This window comes from Salvelinus fontinalis, chromosome 33 (assembly GCF_029448725.1).
Source record: "Salvelinus fontinalis isolate EN_2023a chromosome 33, ASM2944872v1, whole genome shotgun sequence".
Lineage (NCBI taxonomy): Eukaryota > Metazoa > Chordata > Actinopteri > Salmoniformes > Salmonidae > Salvelinus > Salvelinus fontinalis.
In genome coordinates, this window is record NC_074697.1 from 14,723,558 (window position 1) to 14,746,697 (window position 23,140).

The 23,140-nt window shown below is 49.7% G+C and overlaps 1 protein-coding gene across 1 annotated transcript; it reads right to left on the bottom strand.

Annotated features, from left to right (window-relative positions):
* Positions 1-1,646: 1,646 nt before the first annotated feature.
* On the bottom strand, positions 1,647-16,786 carry spred3 (sprouty related EVH1 domain containing 3). Its single transcript, XM_055895159.1, has 5 exons — positions 16,512-16,786; positions 13,013-13,178; positions 12,479-12,709; positions 8,565-8,729; positions 1,647-2,739 (listed from the first exon to the last, which is right to left on the bottom strand). The coding sequence occupies exons 1-5, from the start codon at positions 16,520-16,522 to the stop codon at positions 1,711-1,713; spliced, it is 1,602 nt and encodes a 533-aa protein (XP_055751134.1). The 5' UTR covers positions 16,523-16,786; the 3' UTR covers positions 1,647-1,710.
* Between the last annotated feature and the right edge of the window lie 6,354 nt (positions 16,787-23,140).

Sequence of the window (23,140 nt, forward strand, 5' to 3'; positions counted from 1 at the left end):
CTGTTACACTGATAGACATCCCCCTCCCATACTGTAGGTACTGGTGTTACACTGATAGACGTCCCCCTCCACAGCAGACATGAACCAGTGAGGGAAAGAAGGGTCCAGTTTGAAATGAGAGAGTGGAAGGCTGGTGGGGGGCCGTGGGGGGGCTAGGGTTAAGAGATCTGAGTGTACCCCCTAAATGAGAGAGTGGAAGGCTGTGGGGGGGCCGTGGGGGGGCTAGGGTTAAGAGATCTGAGTGTACCCCCTAAATGAGAGTGGAAGGCTGTGGGGGGGCCGTGGGGGGGCTAGGGTTAAGAGATCTGAGTGTACCCCCTAAATGAGAGTGGAAGGCTGTGGGGGGGCCGTGGGGGGGCTAGGTTGAGATTTGAGTGTACCCCCTAAATGAGAGAGTGGAAGGCTGTTGGGGGGCTAGGTTAAGAGATCTGAGTGTACCCCCTAAATGAGAGAGTGGAAGGCTGTTGGGGGGCTAGGGTTAAGAGATCTGAGTGTACCCCCTAAATGAGAGAGTGGAAGGCTGTTGGGGGGCCGTGGGGGGGCTAGGGTTAAGAGATCTGAGTGTACCCCCTAAATGAGAGAGCGCATTTCATCTTCCCCTGTGCTCCCTCTCTATCTCCTCCATTCCAAACAGTCTGTTTCTTCACCCCAAAGTCTCAACAAACATCCAACCCCCTGGGTCTAGCCCCCCCAAACACCTCCAACCCCCCTGGGTCTAGCCCCCCTCCAACCCCACTGCCCAACACCCCCCCAACACCTCCAACCCCTCTGGGTCTAGCCCCCCTCCAACCCCCCTGGGTCTAGCCCCCCCAAACACCTCCAACCCCCCTGGGTCTAGCCCCTCTTCCCAACACCCTCCCTCCCCCCTGCATCTAGCCCCCTCCCTCCCCACTGCCCAACACCCCCCCAACACCCTCCCTCCCCACTGGGTCTAGCCCCCCAAACACCTCCAACCCCCCTTGGGTCTAGCCCCCCTCCAACCCCCCTGGGTCTAGCCCCCCTCCAACCCCCCTGGGTCTAGCCCCCCTCCAACCCCCCCTGGGTCTAGCCCCCCTCCAACCCCCCTGGGTCTAGCCCCCCTCCAACCCCCCCTGGGTCTAGCCCCCCTCCAACCCCCCTGGGTCTAGCCCCCCTCCAACCCCCCTTGGGTCTAGCCCCCCTCCAACCCCCCTGGGTCTAGCCCCCCTCCAACCCCCCTGGGTCTAGCCCCCCTCCAACCCCCCTGGGTCTAGCCCCCCTCCAACCCCCCTGGGTCTAGCCCCCCTCCAACCCCCCTGGGTCTAGCCCCCCTCCAACCCCCCTGGGTCTAGCCCCCCAACACCCTCCAACCCCCGTGGGTCTAGCCCCCCAACACCCTCCAACCCCCCTGGGTCTAGCCCCCCCAACACCTCCAACCCCTCTGGGTCTAGCCCCCCTCCAACCCCCCTGGGTCTAGCCCCCCAACACCCTCCAACCCCCCTGGGTCTAGCCCCCCTCCAACCCCCCTGGGTCTAGCCCCCCAACACCCTCCAACCCCCCTGGGTCTAGCCCCCCCAAACACCTCCAACCCCCCTGGGTCTAGCCCCCCCAACACCTCCAACCCCCCTTGGTCTATCCCCCCCAACACCTCCAACCCCCCTGGGTCTAGCCCCCCCAAACACCTCCAACCCCCCTGGGTCTAGCCCCCCCAACACCTCCAACCCCCCTGGGTCTAGCCTCCCCAGCCTGGCCTCACCGGACGGCCTTGTGCTTCCCCCCACAACAGCCGCACCTCTCTCCACAGCGCAGGCAAGCCCGCAGGGGCAGGTAGCAGCACATGCAGGGCACGAACAGGGACAGGACCAGGAGGGCCAACCAGCGGGCACAGCACAGAGGGTGGGGATGGCCCTCCCCTAAAGAGTCCTCGCAGGAACACGGCTCCCAGAACTCGCCCTCTGAGTCCGACATACAGTGATAAAGCAGGCTCTCTGCGCACCACACACAGGTCCACTGGCGCAGGCAGTGTAGGGCGGGGTCGGGGGCGTCCCGGCAGCGGCCCCGCCCGTTCTCTGATTGGCTGAACACGGAGCGGCAGTAGACGCAGCGCGACGAACACGACGACCCCGCCGGACACGGACTGTCCTCGTCTGGGGAGATGGCCGGGTCACCGTCGGTACCATCCCCGCCTCCCGCTGCTGCCCCTCCTCCACCTCCTCCTCGCTTGCGAGTCCGTGAGCGGGGAGTGGCCAGAGAGGTGTGGATGCAGCAAGGGGAGGGACTTCCCTTCCCGGTCTCTTGGGGCGAGCCGGCACCCGACGAGCCTCCAGATACAGCATTGGGCATGGAGGCCATGCAGGTGGGCGAGGAGGAGGAGGAGAGGCGCTGGGAACCTTTACTGTCCAGAGTGACCGTTACCTCGCAGCCCGCCGTACCCACCCCTGCCACCTCCTTCTCAAAGCGTACCACACACAGCTCTGTGGACTTGTCCTGTATGCTGCCCCCACTGCCCACCACCACCCCCCCAGTTAGACCGCCCACCATGGTCCTCTGCGCCCCGGCACGCCGGTAATCCTCGTACCCCCGGGAACCCCATAGGTCCTTACAGGGGTCAAGGCTGCGCAGGTCTCCCTCCTCTAGTAGAGAGATGGTGGGGGAGAGGGGGGAGGAGGCTGGGGGGACCTTTGGAGGAGTAGGGGGAGCAGGGGGAGGTGGAGGGGGGGACGGAGGGTTCAATACAGCGGTGACTTGGGAGAGTTGGTGCTGCGTAGGCCTGGTGTGGATCTGAAGAGAAGAAGATTATCAGAATAGGAGACTTAACAATTACAGCAATCTGGATCCATTATATCACCAGCAGTGTGTTCTAGTCTTTACCTGGGCAGTAGTAGTAGTGGTGAGGTGTGTTCTAGTCTTTACCTGGGCAGTAGTAGTAGTAGTGATGTGTGTTCTAGTCTTTACCTGGGCAGTAGTAGTAGTAGTGAGGTGTGTTCTAGTCTTTACCTGGGCAGTAGTAGTAGTAGTGAGGTGTGTTCTAGTCTTTACCTGGGCAGTAGTAGTAGTAGTGAGGTGTGTTCTAGTCTTTACCTGGGCAGTAGTAGTAGTAGTAGTGAGGTGTGTTCTAGTCTTTACCTGGGCAGTAGTAGTAGTAGTAGTGAGGTGTGTTCTAGTCTTTACCTGGGCAGTAGTAGTAGTGAGGTGTGTTCTAGTCTTTACCTGGGCAGTAGTAGTAGTAGTGAGGTGTGTTCTAGTCTTTACCTGGGCAGCAGTAGTAGTAGTGAGGTGTGTTCTAGTCTTTACCTGGGCAGCAGTAGTAGTAGTGAGGTGTGTTCTAGTCTTTACTTGGGCAGTAGTAGTAGTAGTGGTGAGGTGTGTTCTAGTCTTTACCTGGGCAGTAGTAGTGGTAGTGAGGTGTGTTCTAGTCTTTACCTGGGCAGTAGTAGTAGTAGTGGTGAGGTGTGTTCTAGTCTTTACTTGGGCAGTAGTAGTAGTAGTGGTGAGGTGTGTTCTAGTCTTTACCTGGGCAGTAGTAGTGGTAGTGAGGTGTGTTCTAGTCTTTACCTGGGCAGTAGTAGTGGTAGTGAGGTGTGTTCTAGTCTTTACCTGGGCAGTAGTAGTAGTGAGGTGTGTTCTAGTCTTTACCTGGGCAGTAGTAGTAGTGGTGAGGTGTGTTCTAGTCTTTACCTGGGCAGTAGTAGTAGTGGTGAGGTGTGTTCTAGTCTTTACCTGGGCAGTAGTAGTAGTAGTGGTGAGGTGTGTTCTAGTCTTTACCTGGGCAGTAGTAGTAGTGAGGTGTGTTCTAGTCTTTACCTGGGCAGCAGTAGTAGTAGTGAGGTGTGTTCTAGTCTTTACCTGGGCAGTAGTAGTAGTGGTGAGGTGTGTTCTAGTCTTTACCTGGGCAGTAGTAGTAGTAGTGGTGAGGTGTGTTCTAGTCTTTACCTGGGCAGTAGTAGTGGTAGTGAGGTGTGTTCTAGTCTTTACCTGGGCAGTAGTAGTAGTGAGGTGTGTTCTAGTCTTTACCTGGGCAGTAGTAGTAGTGAGGTGTGTTCTAGTCTTTACCTGGACAGTAGTAGTAGTGGTGAGGTGTGTTCTAGTCTTTACCTGGGCAGTAGTAGTAGTGAGATGTGTTCTAGTCTTTATCTGGGCAGTAGTAGTAGTGGTGAGGTGTGTTCTAGTCTTTACCTGGGCAGTAGTAGTAGTGAGGTGTGTTCTAGTCTTTACCTGGACAGTAGTAGTAGTGGTGAGGTGTGTTCTAGTCTTTACCTGGGCAGTAGTAGTAGTGAGATGTGTTCTAGTCTTTATCTGGGCAGTAGTAGTAGTGGTGAGGTGTGTTCTAGTCTTTACCTGGGCAGTAGTAGTGAGGTGAGGTGTGTTCTAGTCTTTACCTGGGCAGTAGTAGTAGTGGTGAGGTGTGTTCTAGTCTTTACCTGGGCAGTAGTAGTGGTCAGGTGTGTTATAGTCTTTACCTGGGCAGTAGTAGTAGTAGTGAGGTGTGTTCTAGTCTTTACCTGGGGAGTAGTAGTAGTAGTGAGGTGTGTTCTAGTCTTTACCTGGGGAGTAGTAGTAGTAGTGAGGTGTGTTCTAGTCTTTACCTGGGCAGTAGTAGTAGTAGTGAGGTGTGTTCTAGTCTTTACCTGGGCAGTAGTAGTAGTAGTGAGGTGTGTTCTAGTCTTTACCTGGGCAGTAGTAGTAGTGGTGAGGTGTGTTCTAGTCTTTACCTGGGCAGTAGTAGTAGTGGTGAGGTGTGTTCTAGTCTTTACCTGGGCAGTAGTAGTAGTGGTGAGGTGTGTTCTAGTCTTTACCTGGGCAGTAGTAGTAGTAGTGAGGTGTGTTCTAGTCTTTACCTGGGCAGTAGTAGTAGTAGTAGTGGTGAGGTGTGTTCTAGTCTTTACCTGGGCAGTAGTATTAGTGGTGAGGTGTGTTCTAGTCTTTACCTGGGCAGTAGTAGTGAGGTGTGTTCTAGTCTTTACCTGGGCAGTAGTAGTAGTGAGGTGTGTTCTAGTCTTTACCTGGGCAGCAGTAGTAGTAGTAGTGGTGGTGAGGTGTGTTCTAGTCTTTACCTGGGCAGTAGTAGTAGTGAGGTGTGTTCTAGTCTTTACCTGGGCAGTAGTAGTAGTAGTGAGGTGTGTTCTAGTCTTTACCTGGGCAGTAGTAGTAGTAGTAGTGGTGAGGTGTGTTCTAGTCTTTACCTGGGTAGTAGTAGTGGTGAGATGTGTTCTAGTCTTTACCTGGGCAGTAGTAGTGGTGAGGTGTGTTCTAGTCTTTACCTGGGCAGTAGTAGTAGTAGTGAGGTGTGTTCTAGTCTTTACCTGGGCAGTAGTAGTAGTAGTGAGGTGTGTTCTAGTCTTTACCTGGGCAGTAGTAGTAGTAGTGAGGTGTGTTCTAGTCTTTACCTGGGCAGTAGTAGTAGTAGTGAGGTGTGTTCTAGTCTTTACCTGGGCAGTAGTAGTAGTAGTAGTGAGGTGTGTTCTAGTCTTTACCTGGGCAGTAGTAGTAGTAGTGAGGTGTGTTCTAGTCTTTACCTGGGCAGTAGTAGTAGTAGTAGTGAGGTGTGTTCTAGTCTTTACCTGGGCAGTAGTAGTAGTAGTAGTAGTAGTGAGGTGTGTTCTAGTCTTTACCTGGGCAGTATTAGTGGTGAGGTGTGTTCTAGTCTTTACCTGGGCAGTAGTAGTAGTAGTAGTGAGGTGTGTTCTAGTCTTTACCTGGGTAGTAGTAGCAGTAGTAGTAGTGGTGAGGTGTGTTCTAGTCTTTACCTGGGCAGTAGTAGTAGTGAGGTGTGTTCTAGTCTTTACCTATGCAGTAGTAGTAGTGAGGTGTGTTCTAGTCTTTACCTGGGCAGTAGTAGTAGTGGTGAGGTGTGTTCTAGTCTTTACCTGGGCAGAAGTAGTAGTGGTGAGGTGTGTTCTAGTCTTTACCTGGGCAGTAGTAGTAGTAGTGAGGTGTGTTCTAGTCTTTACCTGGGCAGTAGTAGTAGTAGTAGTGAGGTGTGTTCTAGTCATTACCTGGGCAGTAGTAGTAGTAGTAGTAGTAGTGAGGTGTGTTCTAGTCTTTACCTGGGCAGTAGTAGTAGTAGTAGTAGTAGTAGTGAGGTGTGTTCTAGTCTTTACCTGGGCAGTAGTAGTAGTAGTAGTGAGGTGTGTTCTAGTCTTTACCTGGGCAGTAGTAGTAGTAGTGGTGAGGTGTGTTCTAGTCTTTACCTGGGCAGCAGTAGTAGTAGTAGTAGTAGGAGTGAGGTGTGTTCTAGTCTTTACCTGGGCAGTAGTAGTAGTAGTAGTAGTAGTGAGGTGTGTTCTAGTCTTTACCTGGGCAGTAGTAGTAGTGGTGAGGTGTGTCCTAGTCTTTACCTGGGCAGTAGTAGTAGTAGTAGTGAGGTGTGTTCTAGTCTTTACCTGGGCAGTAGTAGTAGTGGTGAGGTGTGTTCTAGTCTTTACCTGGGCAGTAGTAGTAGTGGTGAGGTGTGTTCTAGTCTTAACCTGGGCAGTAGTAGTAGTAGTAGTGAGGTGTGTTCTAGTCTTTACCTATGCAGTAGTAGTAGTGAGGTGTGTTCTAGTCTTTACCTATGCAGTAGTAGTAGTGAGGTGTGTTCTAGTCTTTACCTGGGCAGTAGTAGTAGTGGTGAGGTGTGTTCTATTCTTTACCTGGGCAGTAGTAGTAGTAGTAGTGAGGTGTGTTCTAGTCTTTACCTGGGCAATAGTAGTGGTGAGGTGTGTCCTAGTCTTTACCTGGGCAGTAGTAGTAGTAGTGAGGTGTGTTCTAGTCTTTACCTGGGCAGTAGTAGTGAGGTGTGTTCTAGTCTTTACCTGGGCAGTATTAGTAGTAGTAGAAGTGATGTGTGTTCTAGTCTTTACCTGGGCAGTAGTAGTGGTGAGGTGTGTTCTAGTCTTTACCTGGGCAGTAGTAGTAGTGGTGAGGTGTGTTCTAGTCTTTACCTGGGCAGTAGTAGTTGTAGTGGTAAGGTGTGTTCTAGTCTTTACCTGGGCAGTAGTAGTGGTGAGGTGTGTTCTAGTCTTTACCTGGGTAGTAGTAGTAGTGGTGAGGTGTGTTCTAGTCTTTACCTGGGTAGTAGTAGTGAGGTGTGTTCTAGTCTTTACCTGGGTAGTAGTAGTGAGGTGTGTTCTAGTCTTTACCTGGGCAGTAGTAGTAGTGGTGAGGTGTGTTCTAGTCTTTACCTGGGCAGTAGTAGTGGTGAGGTGTGTTCTAGTCTTTACCTGGGCAGTAGTAGTAGTGGTGAGGTGTGTTCTAGTCTTAACCTGGGCAGTAGTAGTAGTAGTGAGGTGTGTTCTAGTCTTTACCTGGGCAGTAGTAGTAGTGGTGAGGTGTGTTCTAGTCTTTACCTGGGCAGTAGTAGTAGTAGTGAGGTGTGTTCTAGTCTTTACCTGGGCAGTAGTAGTAGTAGTGAGGTGTGTTCTTGTCTTTACCTGGGCAGTAGTAGTAGTAGTGAGGTGTGTTCTAGTCTTTACCTGGGCAGTAGTAGTAGTGGTGAGGTGTGTTCTAGTCTTTACCTGGGCAGTAGTAGTGGTCAGGTGTGTTATAGTCTTTACCTGGGCAGTAGTAGTAGTAGTGAGGTGTGTTCTAGTCTTTACCTGGGCAGTAGTAGTGGTGAGGTGTGTTCTAGTCTTTACCTGGGCAGTAGTAGTAGTAGTGAGGTGTGTTCTAGTCTTTACCTGGGCAGTAGTAGTAGTGAGGTGTGTTATAGTCTTTACCTGGGCAATAGTAGTAGTAGTGAGGTGTGTTCTAGTCTTTACCTGGGCAGTAGTAGTGGTGAGGTGTGTTCTAGTCTTTACCTGGGCAGTAGTAGTAGTGGTGAGGTGTGTTCTAGTCTTTACCTGGGCAGTAGTAGTAGTAGTGAGGTGTGTTCTTGTCTTTACCTGGGCAGTAGTAGTAGTAGTGAGGTGTGTTCTAGTCTTTACCTGGGCAGTAGTAGTAGTAGTGAGGTGTGTTCTAGTCTTTACCTGGGCAGTAGTAGTAGTGGTGAGGTGTGTTCTAGTCTTTACCTGGGCAGTAGTAGTGGTAGTAGTAGTGGTAGTGAGGTGTGTTCTAGTCTTTACCTGGGCAGTAGTAGTAGTAGTGAGGTGTGTTCTAGTCTTTACCTGGGCAGTAGTAGTGGTGAGGTGTGTTCTAGTCTTTACCTGGGCAGTAGTAGTAGTGGTGAGGTGTGTTCTAGTCTTTACCTGGGCAGTAGTAGTAGTGGTAGTGAGGTGTATTCTAGTCTTTACCTGGGCAGTAGTAGTTGTAGTGAGGTGTGTTCTAGTCTTTACCTGGGCAGTAGTAGTAGTAGTGAGGTGTGTTCTAGTCTTTACCTGGGCAGTAGTAGTAGTGGTGAGGTGTATTCTAGTCTTTACCTGGGCAGTAGTAGTAGTAGTGAGGTGTGTTCTAGTCTTTACCTGGGCAGTAGTAGTAGTAGTAGTAGTAGTGGTCAGGTGTGTTCTAGTCTTTACCTGGGCAGTATTAGTAGTAGTAGTAGTGAGGTGTGTTCTAGTCTTTACCTGGGCAGTAGTAGTAGTGGTCAGGTGTGTTCTAGTCTTTACCTGGGCAGTAGTAGTAGTAGTGAGGTGTGTTCTAGTCTTTACCTGGGCAGTAGTAGTAGTGGTGAGGTGTGTTCTAGTCTTTACCTGGGCAGGTGTGGTGGTGGTGAGCGTGTGGGACGCTCCGAAGCTAAACTCCTCGGAGGTGGAGCGTACGAAGCAGGTGGAGGAGGACTCGCTGGTTACTATGGTGACGGGCTTGGGAAGCATCTCCTTCCGGCTGTTGGAAGATGACTCACTTCCTGTATGGGACTGACATCATCAAAGTACAGGTCAGAGGTCATGTAGACCGACACACTACAGGTCAGAGGTCATCAGTGGGCTGTAGTAGAGCAGGTTGAGAGCTTCAAGTTCATTGGTGTCCACATCAACAACAAACCATCATGGTCCAAACACACCAAGACAGTGGTGAAGAGGTCACGACAACACGTTTTCCCCCTCAGGAGACTGAAAAGATTTAGCATGGGTCCTCAGATCCTCCACAGCGTCACCATCGAGAGCATCCTGACTGGTTGCATCACCGCCTGGTATGGCAACTGCTCGGGCTCCGACTGCAAGGCACTACAGACGCAAGTGCGTACGACACAGTACATCACTGGGGCCAAGCTTCCTGCCATCCAGGACCTCTATACTAGGCGGTGTCAGAAGGAGGCCCTAAAAATGTACGAAGATTCCAGCCACCCTAGTCATAGACTGTTCTCTCTGCTACCGCACGGCAAGCGGTGCCGGAAAGCCAAGTCTAGGTCCAAAAGGCTTCTAAACAGCTTCTACCCCCAAGCCATAAGACTCCTAAACAGCTTCTACCCCCAAACCATAAGACTCCTGAACAGCTTCTACCCCCAAGCCATAAGATTCCTGAACAGCTTCTACCCCCCAAGCCATAAGACTCCTGAACAGCTTCTACCCCCAAGCCATAAGACTCCTGAACACCTTCTACCCCCAAGCCATAAGACTCCTGAACAGCTTCTACCTCCAAACCATAAGACTCCTGAACAGCTTCTACCCCCAAGTCATAAGACTCCTGAACAGCTTCTACCCCAAGTCATAAGACTCCTGAACAGCTTCTACCCCAAGTCATAAGACTCCTGAACAGCTTCTAACCCCCAAGCCATAAGACTCCTAAACAGCTTCTACCCCCAAGCCATAAGACTCCTGAACAGCTTCTACCCCCAAGCCATAAGACTCCTAAACAGCTTCTATCCCCCAAGCCATAAGACTCCTGAACAGCTTCTACCCCCCAAGCCATAAGACTCCTGAACAGCTTCTACCCCCAAGCCATAAGACTCCTGAACAGCTTCTACCCCCCAAGCCATAAGACTCCTGAACAGCTTCTACCCCTAAGCCATAAGACTCCTGAACAGCTACCCCCCAAGCCATAAGACTCCTGAACAGCTTCTACCCCCCAAGCCATAAGACTCCTGAACAGCTTTTACCCCCCAAGCCATAAGACTCCTGAACAGCTTCTACCCCCAAGCCATAAGACTCCTGAACAGCTTCTACCCCCAAACCATAAGACTCCTGAACAGCTTCTACCCCCAAACCATAAGACTCCAGAACAGCTTCTACCCCAGCTTCTACCCCTGCATATGAAAATCATAACTAGCATGCAAATCGGTAGAAACGGTAGGATAAATTGGCACTCTGAATGGAAAAGGTTGCCGACCCGCCGGTGTAGCCTATTACTGGCAACTTCGGCAGAATGACAGAAACTGAAAAGACCACCAGCAGCAGCAAGAGGAGGACGGTGGTCGGGGACAGGTTTATTCCTGTTATCTTGATCTCTGTCTCCCTCTTGAGTCATTTGTGTGTCTTAATTATTTAATCAAACAGCGTGCTTAATGTATTTTCAATCGATCGTTGCCCGCACCTGCCCGCACCTGCCTGCACCCGCCCGCCTGTCCATTATCACTACTCTGGACGGCTCTGACTTAGAATACGTGGACAACTACAAATACCTAGGTGTCTGGTTAGACTGTAAACTCTCCTTCCAGACTCACATTAAACATCTCCAATCCAAAATTAAATCTAGAATCGGCTTCCTATATCGCAATAAAGCCTCCTTCACTCATGCTGCCAAAAATACCCTTGTAAAACTGACTATCCTACCGATCCTCGACTTCGGCGATGTCATTTACAAAATTGCCTCCAACACTCTACTCAGTAAATTGGATGCAGTCTATCACAGTGCCATCCGTTTTGTCACCAAAGCCCCGTATACTACCCACCATACGACCAGTACGCTCTCGTTGGCTGGCCCTCGCTTCATACTCTTCACCAAACCCACTGGCTCCAGGTCATCTACAAGTCTCTGCTAGGTAAAGCCCCGCCTTATCTCAGTTCACTGGTCACCATAGCAGCACCCACCCGTAGCATGCGCTCCAGCAGGTATATCTCTCTGGTCACCCCCAAAACCAATTCCTCCTTTGGCCGCCTTTTCTTCCAGTTCTCTGCTGCCAATGACTGAAACGAACTGCAAAAATCACTGAAGCTGGAGACACATCTCCCTCACTAGCTTTAAACACCAGCTGTCAGAGCAGCTCACAGATCACTGCACCTGTAACATAGCCCATCTGTAAATAGCCCATCCAACTACCTCATCCCCATAATGCATTTATTTATTTATCTCGCTTCTTTGCACCCCAGTATCTCTACTTGCACATTCATCTTCTGCACATCTACCATTCCAGTGTTTAATTGCTATATTGTAATTACTTTGCCACTATGACCTATTTATTATCTTACCTCATTTGCACTCACTGTATATAGATTTTGTTTGTTTATTCCATGTGTAACTCTGTGTTGTTGTATGTGTCAAATTGCTATGCTTTATCTTGGCCAGGTCGCAGTTGTAAATGAGAACTTGTTCTCAACTAGTCTACCTGGTTAAATAAAGGTGAAATAAAAAAATGTAATAAACATAAATAATAATAAACATTTTACAAGCTCAGTACATATAGTCACACCTTGTCTTTTTAATAAAATTAACTATCTATGGAAAAATACTCTTACACATTTCGGCCAATCAGTGGTCACCAACCTTTTCTGAGTCGAGATCACTTTCGCAGTCAAAAAGCAAACTGAGATCTACCCCTCGGAATTTTGATGACTCACTTCCTGTATGGTACTGACATCATCAAACTACAGGTCAGAGGTCAATGTAGACTGACACACACTACAACTCCTAGAAATATAATCTAGATATTTCGAAAATAGATTATATTTGTATGCTACAGCTCATCACACATGTACCACAGTCGGAGACAGACTGCACATTCATGTACATTCCATTCTCAGTACACAACATGATTCAGGACCGACACAATCACATGACCGTCTTGATCCAGGACCGACACAATCACATGACCGTCTTGATTCAGGACCGACACAATCACATGACCGTCTTGATTCAGGACCGACACAATCACATGACCGTCTTGATTCAGGACCGACACAATCACATGACCGTCTTGATTCAGGACCGACACAATCACATGACCGTCTTGATTCAGGACCGACACAATCACATGACCGTCTTGATTCAGGACCAAAACAATCACATGACCGTCTTGATTCAGGACCGACACAATCACATGACCGTCTTGATTCAGGACCAACACAATCACATGACCGTCTTGATTCAGGACCGACACAATCACATGACCGTCTTGATCCAGGACCGACGCAATCACATGACCGCCTTGATTCAGGACCGACACAATCACATGACCGTCTTGATTCAGGACCGACACAATCACATGACCGTCTTGATCCAGGACCGACAGAGAGTGAACAACACAATCTCTGTATGCTCCCGCCCACTGATTATTAATTGAACCAATCACATTCGTTCTGCCCTTAGAACAACATTGAATAAAGGAAACTAAACTCCACTAAACAGATCCTGGATCTAATCTGATCCTGGATCTAATCTGATCCTAGATCTAATCTGATCCTGGATCTAATCTGATCCTGGATCTGTATAAAAGGATGAAGCCACTCACTGCTTGACCATCGTCCTCAGTGTCGCCCTCTTCAGGCGTGGAGGAGGAAGGAGATTCAGAGCCGCGTTCCAGTTTATCGATGACTGCCTGGAGGCCGCGCTCGAAGGAGATGGCGTCAGCAGGACTCTGGAACGTCAGGCCAAACTTACGTTCCTCCACGCGCCAGTGATGAAAGATAGGGTTCACTTTGTTGTAGACCAGCCCCTTCTGCACAGCACACTCCAGCACCGGCTATATACACACACACACACACACACACACACACACACACACACACACACACACACACACACACACACACACACACACGGGATGTAGAAGGGATCACTGCACCAACGATCTACGGTCCTCCACAAACAAGAGCTCCCACAAAACGCCGTACCATATCGTTAGGGTTATAGCACACGAATACATTAGTCAAATACGTTCACAATACTTCCACTGTGTTTGCTTTAGTTTGCCTCATACAACGGAACCAATGGACTAGTCCTCGGGTGACCCAGCACTGAAGACAGGCGTGACACACAGACTCACTGCTCGGTCGCGTAGCCGCTCTCCGCGTACAATGTATTCTCTCCGCCCCCTGCCTTCATGGCTCCTCCCCTTACATATTACCACGTGACTGAGGCCGCCGCCCCCCAGGGGTACCCAGCCGCCACTGGAGTCGTCACGCGTCATCACCACGGCTCGAACACGCACACTGAGGAGAGACGAGAGGAGATTAGACGACACAATGATACTCACACACACACTGTACAGAACACACACATTCAAATACCATACACAAGCATTTATGCACAAATTAATTCATACACACGCACACACACACCCCCGCACACACACACACCCCCACACCCACACACACACACACCCACCCCCACACACACCCACCCCCACACACACCCACCCACACACACCCACACACACCCACACACCCACACACACACACACACACACACACACACACACACACACACACACACACACACACACACACACACACACACACACACACACACACACACACACACACACACACACACAGTTGAAAAGGAGAGAAACAATTAGAACCACAACCACCCTATGTAATACAATTTGATCGCTGCCTTTACAAAGGGTCGGAGGCAACTGGTCAAGCATGAAATGAACAGAGTAGGAAAGTTCTTACAAGTTCATACCTATTTTAACAAATTAATAAGCATTCATATGCAGAGAGATAGTAAGGCAAAGAGATAGTAAGGCAGGAAGATGGACAGAGAGAGATATAGACAGACAGAGAGAGGGAGAGCGACAGAGAGAGAGAGCGACAGACAGGCAGAGAGAGAGATTATAGACAGAGAGATTATAGACAGAGAGAGATTATAAACAGAGAGATATATTATAGACAGAGAGAAAGAGATTATAGACAGAGAGAGAGAGAAAGCGACAGGCATAGAGATTATAGACAGACAGAGATTATAAGGAAGAGAGAGCGACAGAGAAAGATTATAGACAGGCAGAGAGAGAGTGACAGACAGAGATATTATAGACAGGCAGACAGATTATAAGGAAGAGAGAGCGACAGAGAGATTATAGACAGGCAGAGAGAGAGAGAGCGCGAGCGACAGGCAGAGAGAGAGCGACAGGCAAAGAGAGATAGCAACAGGCCGAGAGAGAGAGAGAGAGAGAGCGACAGGCAGAGAGAGAAAGAGAGAGAGCGACAGGCAGAGAGAGAGAGAAAGAGAGAGAGCGACAGGCAGAGAGAGAGAGCGACAGGCAGAGAGAGAGACAGCGACAGGCAGAGAGAGAGAGAAAGAGAGCGACAGGCAGAGAAAGAGAGTGAGAGAGAGAGCGAGCGACAGACAGAGAGAGAGAGAAAGAGAGAGCGACAGGCAGAGAGAGAGAGAGCGACAGGCAGAGAGAGAGAGAAAGAGAGCGACAGGTAGAGAGAGAGAGAGCGACAGGCAGAGAGAGAGCGACAGGCAGAGAGAGAGAGAGAAAGAGAGCGACAGGCAGAGAGAGAGAGAGAGAGAGAGAGAGAGAGTGACAGGCAGAGAGAGCGAGAGAAAGAGAGAAAGAGAGAGTGAGCGACAGGCAGAGAGAGAGAAAGAGAGAGAGAGAGAGAGAGAGCGACAGGCAGAGAGAGCGGGGAACATACAATCCATGGTCCAAATTACAACATAATCATGCTATGGTCTGTTGACATTGGCTACGATATCAAGCATCACTTAAAAATATATATATTTAACCTTTATTTAACTAGGCAAGTCAGTTCAGAACAAATTCTTATTTACAATGACGGCCTACTCCGGCCAAACCTGGACGACTCTGGGGCTAATTGTGCGCCACCCTATGGGACTCCCAATCACAGCCGGTTCGTGCTACAGACTGGATTCAAACCAGGTTGTCTGTAGTGACGCCTCAAGCACTGAGATGCACTGTCTCAGACCGCTGTGTCACTCCGGAAATCTAACTGTTTTATCAACATCCTGTTTCAAAACGTCAAGATTATTATTATTTATTATTTTATAAGCACTCCTCCATTTTACATGTATTTATTTTGTAGTCATGATGTTTGTCTATTTCCTAACCTCAGTAGGTCTACTCCTATAGAAGCATAGCAGAACCACACTACTGGACTACGAGCCCCACCGTAGATATCAATGGTAGGAAAGGACGGAAACAGACAGGTTTTTATAATGGACGGTCACGTGAACAAGGTAAATCTAATCTCGCCTAGGATGTGATGACTGCACCAATGAACACAGAACAGTTGGGACTGAATATTATATTATTATACAGTTACAAAAAAAAAAAAATCGTAAATAAACCATATCAGGGTTTGTTTTAGGATGACTCTTATTCCTGAGTAATGTAGTGTCACGGGGGAAATGGCACGGAATGAAAGACATATAGAGGCAAGGCGAAAATGACCGAATGGGAGGTGGGAGCAAGAAGAATTGTTTCCCAGATGTATCAATGAACGCGCCCATTCGCCATCCGAGCGAGGCCCTGTACCTCGCAACACAACCCTCTCCTTCTCCTCTAGTCCGCCAGATGCACAATGAACGACTGTTTTAAATTCCATCACCGTGGATCGACAGAACTGCTAAGACACAGGGCATCATATCGTTACATTTTGTATTACATAGGATTCCCATTATTATTGCAATAATTGTGAAAACATTGCGTTCTCCTCTCTCCCCCTACTGCCTGCTCATCACACACTACGCTGCTATACGCACTCGCTCGCTAACACATCCCGATATTCCTTATTTTATGAATGAAATACAATAAAAAAACACAGCGATTTAACCTGCAATATCTCGAAGGGGAAAAAATGCAATCGTTTGGGAAAAAAAGGGAGAGATGAGTGGGTGCGAGGATAGAGAGGGAGCGATAGATGGGGGGAGGGGGCGACGAGAAAAGGGAAGGAGAGGAGGGGTTGAGGAAGAGGACGAGAGAAAAATCACATTTCATTCATAAAGTTGGGCTTTAAAAATCATAATGAAACCCGAGACGCGTTGATAAAAAAAAATCCCATCGCCAACATCCCTCCCTAGGTTTACCGGATCCTGTGTCTGTGAATGAGAGCTTGGCCAAAACTCGCCATATTTTGTCAATTTCTTCCAATACATTTTACACGTTGACTGATTTATTTAACGGTTAAATAGAAGTCCTCGCCACTGCGTGACTATTACCTGGTAGTTCGCACAGTGGGTTTTTATCATTCGATTAGAAGACGTGTTGTCTTTGATAAGGTATTGAATTCTGTCTTTATACCGTTTATATTGTAGCCCCCATGTAACCCTAATCATATATATACATATTTATCACATATTTGCATGAATATATCGGGAATGGGGCTGTATACTGTTGATTCAAGACTACGTAATGGTGTTTATCCTCAACTATATCAATAGACTGTACCTTTGTCTATCCTGAGGTTGCCTTCTTGTGTAACATCGGTGCTTATCAGAGATTAATGTAATGACCAAGCTAAATTGATTTCGTGTAATATCGTATGAAATAAAATAAAAAGATAAGGACTTACTCGCCCTCCATGTCTCGGTGTAGCCGCTGCTTCGAGCTCCCTGTCCCGGTATCCCTGTCCGTTAGATCCCCCCTTCGCCAGAACACACACGCGGACACTCACACCCTCACTCTGTCACTCTCTCGTTCTATCTCACTCTCTGCTCTCATTTTCTAATCCTTCTCTCCTCTCTCTCTCTCTCCACCTTTACGTCGTTTCTGTGTATCAGGATGGACTTGGGTTGCAGCAGCCATTTTCCGCTGGCAGAAGCGGTAGCATCCTCCCTCCCTCTTTCTCTAAATCACTCCCTCTCCCTCCCTCACCCGTTCTCTAAATAACTCCCTCTCCCTCCCTCCCTCTTTCTCTAAATCACTCCCTCCCCCTCCCTCCCTCCTTCTCTAAATCACTCCCTCTCCCTCCCTCACCCGTTCTCTAAATCACTCCCTCTCCCTCCTTCTTTCTCTAAATCACTCCCTCTCCCTCCCTCTTTCTCTAAATCACTCCCTCTCCCTCCCTCCCTCCCTCCCTCCCTCCCTCCCTCCCTCCCTCTTTCTCTAAATCACTCCCTCTCCCTCCCTCCCTCCCTCCCTCGTTCTCTAAATCACTCCCTCTCCCTCCCTCCCCGTTCTCTAAATCACTCCCTCCCTCACCACCTGTTCTCTAAATCACTCCCTCCCTCACCTGTTCTCTAAATCACTCCCTCCCCCTCCCTCACCCGTTCTCTAAATCACTCCCTCCCCCTCCCTCACCTGTTCTCTAAATCACTCCCTCCCCCTCCCTCACCCGTTCTCTAAATCACTCCCTCCCCGTCATCACTCCCTCCCCTCCCCAACCCGTTCTCTAAATCCCTCCCTCACCACCTGTTCTCTAAATCACTCCCTCCCCTCACCCATTCTCTAAATCACTCCCTCCCTCACCTGTTCTCTAAATCACTCCCTCTCCCTCCCTCACCCAATCTCTAAATCACTCCCTCCCTCACCCGTTCTCTAAATCACTCCCTCCCTCATTCTCTAAATCCCTCCCTCCCCCTTTCTCTAAATCACTCCCTCCCTCACCTCTTCTCTAAATAACCCCCTTCTCACCCGTTCTTTTAATCCCTCCCTCCCTCCCCCTTTCTCTAAATCACTCCCTCCCCCTTTCTCTAAATCACTCCCTCCCTTAACCGTTCTCTAAATCACTCCCTCCCTCACCCGTTCTCTAAATCACTCCCTCCCTTAACCGTTCCCTAAATCACTCCCTCCCTCACCCGTTCTCTAAATCACTCCCTCTCCCTCCCTCACCCTTTCTCTAAATCACTCCCTCCTCACCCATTCTCTAAATCCCTCCCTCCCTCACCCGTTCTCTAAATCACTCCATCCCTCACCGGTTTTCTAAATCCCTCCCTCCCTCACCTGTTCTCTAAATCACTCCCTCCCTTAACCGTTCTCTAAATCACTCCCCCTCTCTCCCTCACCCTTTCTTTACAAACCTCCCTCAACCTCTCTCTAAATCACACCTTCTCCCTCCCTCAACCTTTCTCTAAATAACCCCCCCTTCCTTTCTCTAAATCACTCCCTCCCTCCCCCGTTCTCTAAATCACTCCCTCCCTCACATTTTCTCTAAATCACTCCCTCCCTCACCTGTTCTCTAAATCACTCCCTCTCCCTCTCTCACCTGTTCTCGAAATCACTCCCTTCCCCTTTCTCTAAATCACTCCATCCCTCACCTGTTCTCTAAATCCCTCCCTCCCTTAACCTTTCTTTAAATCACTCCTTCCCTCACCCTTTCTCTAAATCACTACCTCCCTCACCCGTTCTCTAAATCCCTCCCTCCCTCACCCGCTCTAAATCACGCCCTCCCTCAATTTCTCTAAATCACTCCCTCCCCCTCCCTTCCTTTAAATCACTCCCTCCCTCAACCTCTCTCTAAATCACGCCCTCTCCCTCCCTCAACCTTTCTCTAAATAACTCCCTCCCCCTTCCTTTCTCTAAATAATTCCTTCCCTCACCCTTTCTCTAAATCCCTCCCTCCCTCCCCCTTTCTCTAAATCACTCCCTCCTCCTTTCTCTAAATTACTCCCTCCCTCACGCTTTCTCTAAATCACTCCCTCCTCACCTATTCTCTAAATCCCTCCCTCCCTCCCCCTTTCTCTAAATTACTCCCTCCTCCTTTCTCTAAATTACTCCCTCCCTCACGCTTTCTCTAAATCACTCCCTCCTCACCTATTCTCTAAATCCCTCCCTCCCTCCCCCTTTCTCTAAATCACTCCCTCCCTCACCCGTTCTCTAAATCACTCCCTCCCTTAACCGTTCTCTAAATCACTCCCTCCCTCACCCTTTCTCTAAATCACTCCCTCCCTCACCCGTTCTCTAAATCACTCCCTCTCCCTCCCTCACCCTTTCTCTAAATCACTCCCTCCCTCACCCGTTCTCTAAATCACTCCCTCTCCCTCCCTCACCCGTTCTCTAAATCACTCCCTTCCTCACCTTTTCTCTAAATCACTCCCTCCCTCACCTTTTCTCTAAATCACTCCCTCCCTCATTCTCTAAATCACTCCCTCCACCAACCTCTCTCTAAATCACGCCCTCCCCCTCCCTTTCACCTAAATCACCCCTCCCTCACCCTTTCTCTAAATCATTCCCCCCTTCCTTTCTCTAAATCACTCCTCCCTCACCCTTTCTCTAAATCACTCCCTCACTCACCCTTCTCTAAATCCCTCCCTCCCTCACCCGTTCTCTAAATCACTCCCTCCCTCACCCTTTCTCTAAATCACTCCCTCCCTCACCCATTCTCTAAATCCCTCCCTCCCTCACCTGTTCTCTAAATCACTCCCTCACTCACCCGTTCTCTGAATCACTCCCTCCCTCACCCGTTCTCTAAATCACTCCCTCCCTCATTCTCTAAATCACTCCCTCCACCAACCTCTCTCTAAATCACGCCCTCCCCCTCCCTTTCACCTAAATCACCCCTCCCTCACCCTTTCTCTAAATCATTCCCCCCTTCCTTTCTCTAAATCACTCCTCCCTCACCCTTTCTCTAAATCACTCCCTCACTCACCCTTCTCTAAATCCCTCCCTCCCTCACCCGTTCTCTAAATCACTCCCTCCCTCACCCTTTCTCTAAATCACTCCCTCCCTCACCCATTCTCTAAATCCCTCCCTCCCTCACCCTTTCTCTAAATCACTCCCTCACTCACCCGTTCTCTGAATCACTCCCTCCCTCACCCGTTCTCTAAATCACTCCCTCCCTCACCCTTTCTCTAAATCACTCCCTCCTCACCCATTCTCTAAATCCCTCCCTCCCTCACCCTTTCTCTAAATCACTCCCTCCCTCACCCGTTCTCTAAATCACTCCCTCCCTCACCTGTTCTCTAAATCCCTCCCTCCCTCACCTGTTCTCTAAATCACTCCCTCCCTTAACCGTTCTCTAAATCACTCCTTCCCTCACCCGTTCTCTAAATCACTCCCCCTCTCTCCCTCAACCTTTCCTTAAGTCACTCACTCCCTCACCCTTTCTTTACAAACCTCCCTCAACCTCTCTCTAAATCACACCTTCTCCCTCCCTCAACCTTTCTCTAAATAACCCCCCCTTCCTTTCTCTAAATCACTCCCTCCCTCCCCCTTTCTCTAAATCACTCCCTCCCTCAACCTTATCTAAATCACTCCCTCCCTCACCCGTTCTCTAAATCACTCCCTCTCCCTCCCTCACCATTTCTCTAAATCACTCCCTCCTCACCCATTCTCTAAATCCCTCCCTCCCTCACCCTTTCTCTAAATCACTCCTTCCCTCACCCTTTCTCTAAATCACTCCCTCCCTCACCCGTTCTCTAAATCACTCCCTCCCTCACCCGTTCTCTAAATCACTCCCTCCCTCACCCGTTCTCTAAATCACTCCCTCCCTCACCCGTTCTCTAAATCACTCCCTCCCTCACCCGTTCTCTAAATCCCTCCCTCCCTCACCTGTTCTCTAAATCCCTCCCTCCCTCACCTGTTCTCTAAATCACTCCCTCCCTCACCTGTTCTCTAAATCACTCCCTCTCCCTCTCTCACCTGTTCTCGAAATCACTCCCTCCCCCTTTCTCTAAATCACTCCATCCCTCACCTCTTCTCAAAATAACCCCCTTCTCACCCGTTCTCTAAATCCCTCCCTCCCTCACCTGTTCTCTAAATCCCTCCCTCCCTTAACCTTTCTTTAAACCACTCCTTCCCTCACCCTTTCTCTAAATCACTACCTCCCTCACCCGTTCTCTAAATCCCTCTCTCCCTCACCCGCTCTAAATCACGCCCTCCCTCAAAATTTCTCTAAATCACTCCCTCCCCCTCCCTTCCTTTAAATCACCCCCTCCCTCAACCTCTCTCTAAATCACGCCCTCTCCCTCCCTCAACCTTTCTCTAAATAACTCCCTCCCCCTTCCTTTCTCTAAATAATTCCTTCCCTCACCCTCTCTAAATCACTCTATCCCTCACCTGTTCTCTAAATCCCTCCCTCTCCCTCCCTCACGCGTTCTCTAAATCACTCCCTCCCTTAACCGTTCTCTAAATCCCTCCCTCTCCCCCCCTCACCCGTTCTCTAAATCACTCCCTCCCTCACACTTTCTCTAAATCACTCCCTCCCCCATTCTTTAAATCACTCCCTCTCCCTTTCTCTAAATCACTCCCTCCCTCCCCCTTTCTCTAAATCACTCCCTCCCTCACCCTTTCTCTAAATCACCCCCTCCCTCACCCTTTCTCTAAATCACCCCCTCCCTCACCCTTTCTCTAAATCACCCCCTCCCTCACCTTTTCTCTCAATCACTCCCTCCCTCTTTCTCTAAATCACTCCCTCCCTCACCCTTTCTCTAAATCACTCCCTCCCTCACCCGTTCTCTAAATCACTCCATCCCTCACCTTTTCTCTCAATCACTCCCTCCCTCACCCTTTCTCTAAATTACTCCCTCCTCACCTATTCTCTAAATCACTCCCTCCCTCAACCTTTCCCTAAATCACTCCCTCCCTCACCCTTTCTCTAAATCACCCCCTCCCTCACCCGTTCTCTCAATCACTCCCTCCCTCACCTTTTCTCTCAATCACTCCCTCCCTCACCCGTTCTCTAAATCCCTCCCTCCCTCACCTGTTCTCTAAATCCCTCCCTCCCTTAACCTTTCTTTAAATCACTCCCTCCCTCACCCTTTCTCTAAATCACTCCCTTCCTCACCCTTTCTCTAAATCACTCCCTCCCTCACCCTTTCTCTGAATCACTCCCTCCCTCACCCTTTCTCTGAATCACTCCCTTCCTCACCCTTTCTCTAAATCACTCCCTTCCTCACCCTTTCTCTAAATCACTCCCTCCCTCACCCTTTCTCTGAATCACTCCCTCCCTCACCCTTTCTCTAAATCACTCCCTTCCTCACCCGTTCTCTAAATCCCTCCCTCCCTTTCACCTAAATCACCCCCACCCGTTCTCTAAATCACTCCCTCCCTCACCTGTTCTCTAAATCCCTCCCACCCTTAACCTTTCTTTAAATCACTCCCTCCCTCCCCCTTTCTCTAAATCACTCCCTCCCTCCCCCTTTCTCTAAATCACTCCCTCCCTCACCCTTTCTCTAAATCACTCACTCCCTCACCCTTTCTCTAAATCACTTCCTCCCTCACCCGTTCTCTAAATCACTCCCCCTCGCTCCCTCAACCTTTCCTTAAATCACTCACTCCCTCACCCTTTCTCTAAATCACTCCCTCCCCCTCCCTTCCTCTAAATCACTCCCTCCCCCTCCCTTCCTCTAAATCACCCCCTCCCTCAACCTCTCTCTAAATCACTCCCCCCTTCCTTTCTCTAAATCACTCCCTCCCTCAACCTCTCTCTAAATCACTCCCCCCTTCCTTTCTCTAAATCACTCCCTCCCTCACCCTTTCTCTAAATCATTCCCTCCCTCACCCTTTATTTCAATCACTCCCTCCCTCACCCGTTCCCTAAATCACTCCCTCCCCTTTCTCTAAATCACTCCCTCCATCCCCCTTGCTCTAAATCACTCCCTCCCTCACCCTTTCTTTCAATCATTCCCTCCCTCACCCTTTCTCTAAATCACTCACTCCCTCACCCTTTCTCTAAATCACTTCCTCCCTCACCCGTTCTCTTAATCACTCCCCCTCGCTCCCTCAACCTTTCCTTAAATCACTCACTCCCCCATCCTTTCTCTAAATCATTCCCTCCCTCACCCTTTCTTTCAATCACTCCCTCCCTCACCATTTCTCTAAATCACTCCGTCCCTCACCCGTTCTCTAAATCACTCCCTCCTCACCCATTCTCTAAATCCCTCCCTCACCTGTTCTTTTAAATCACTCCCTCCCTCACGCTTTCTCTAAATCACTCCCTCCCTCACGCGTTCTCTAAATCACTCCCTCCCTCACCCGTTCTCTAAATCACTCCCTCCCTCACCCGTTCTCTAAATCACTCCCTCCCTCACCCGTTCTCTAAATCACTCCCTCCCTCACCCGTTCTCTAAATCACTCCCTCCCTCACCCTCACCCGTTCTCTAAATCACTCCCTCCCTCACCCATTCTCTAAATCAGTCCCTCCCCCTTTCTCTAAATCAGTCCCTCACCCGTTCTGTAAATCAGTCCCTCACCCTTTCTCTAAATCCCTCCCTCCCTCACCCGTTCTCTAAATCACTCCCTCTCCCTCCCTCACCTGTTCTC

Bases quoted from the DNA above. Each gene is read 5' to 3' on its own strand.
- spred3 (XM_055895159.1), bottom strand. The intron at 8,730-12,478 runs GTGAGTGGCTTC...TGATGATGTCAG, and splicing joins CTGAGGACGATGGTCAAGCA to TCCCATACAGGAAGTGAGTC. The intron at 2,740-8,564 runs GTAAAGACTAGA...TCTTCTCTTCAG, and splicing joins CCACCACCACACCTGCCCAG to ATCCACACCAGGCCTACGCA.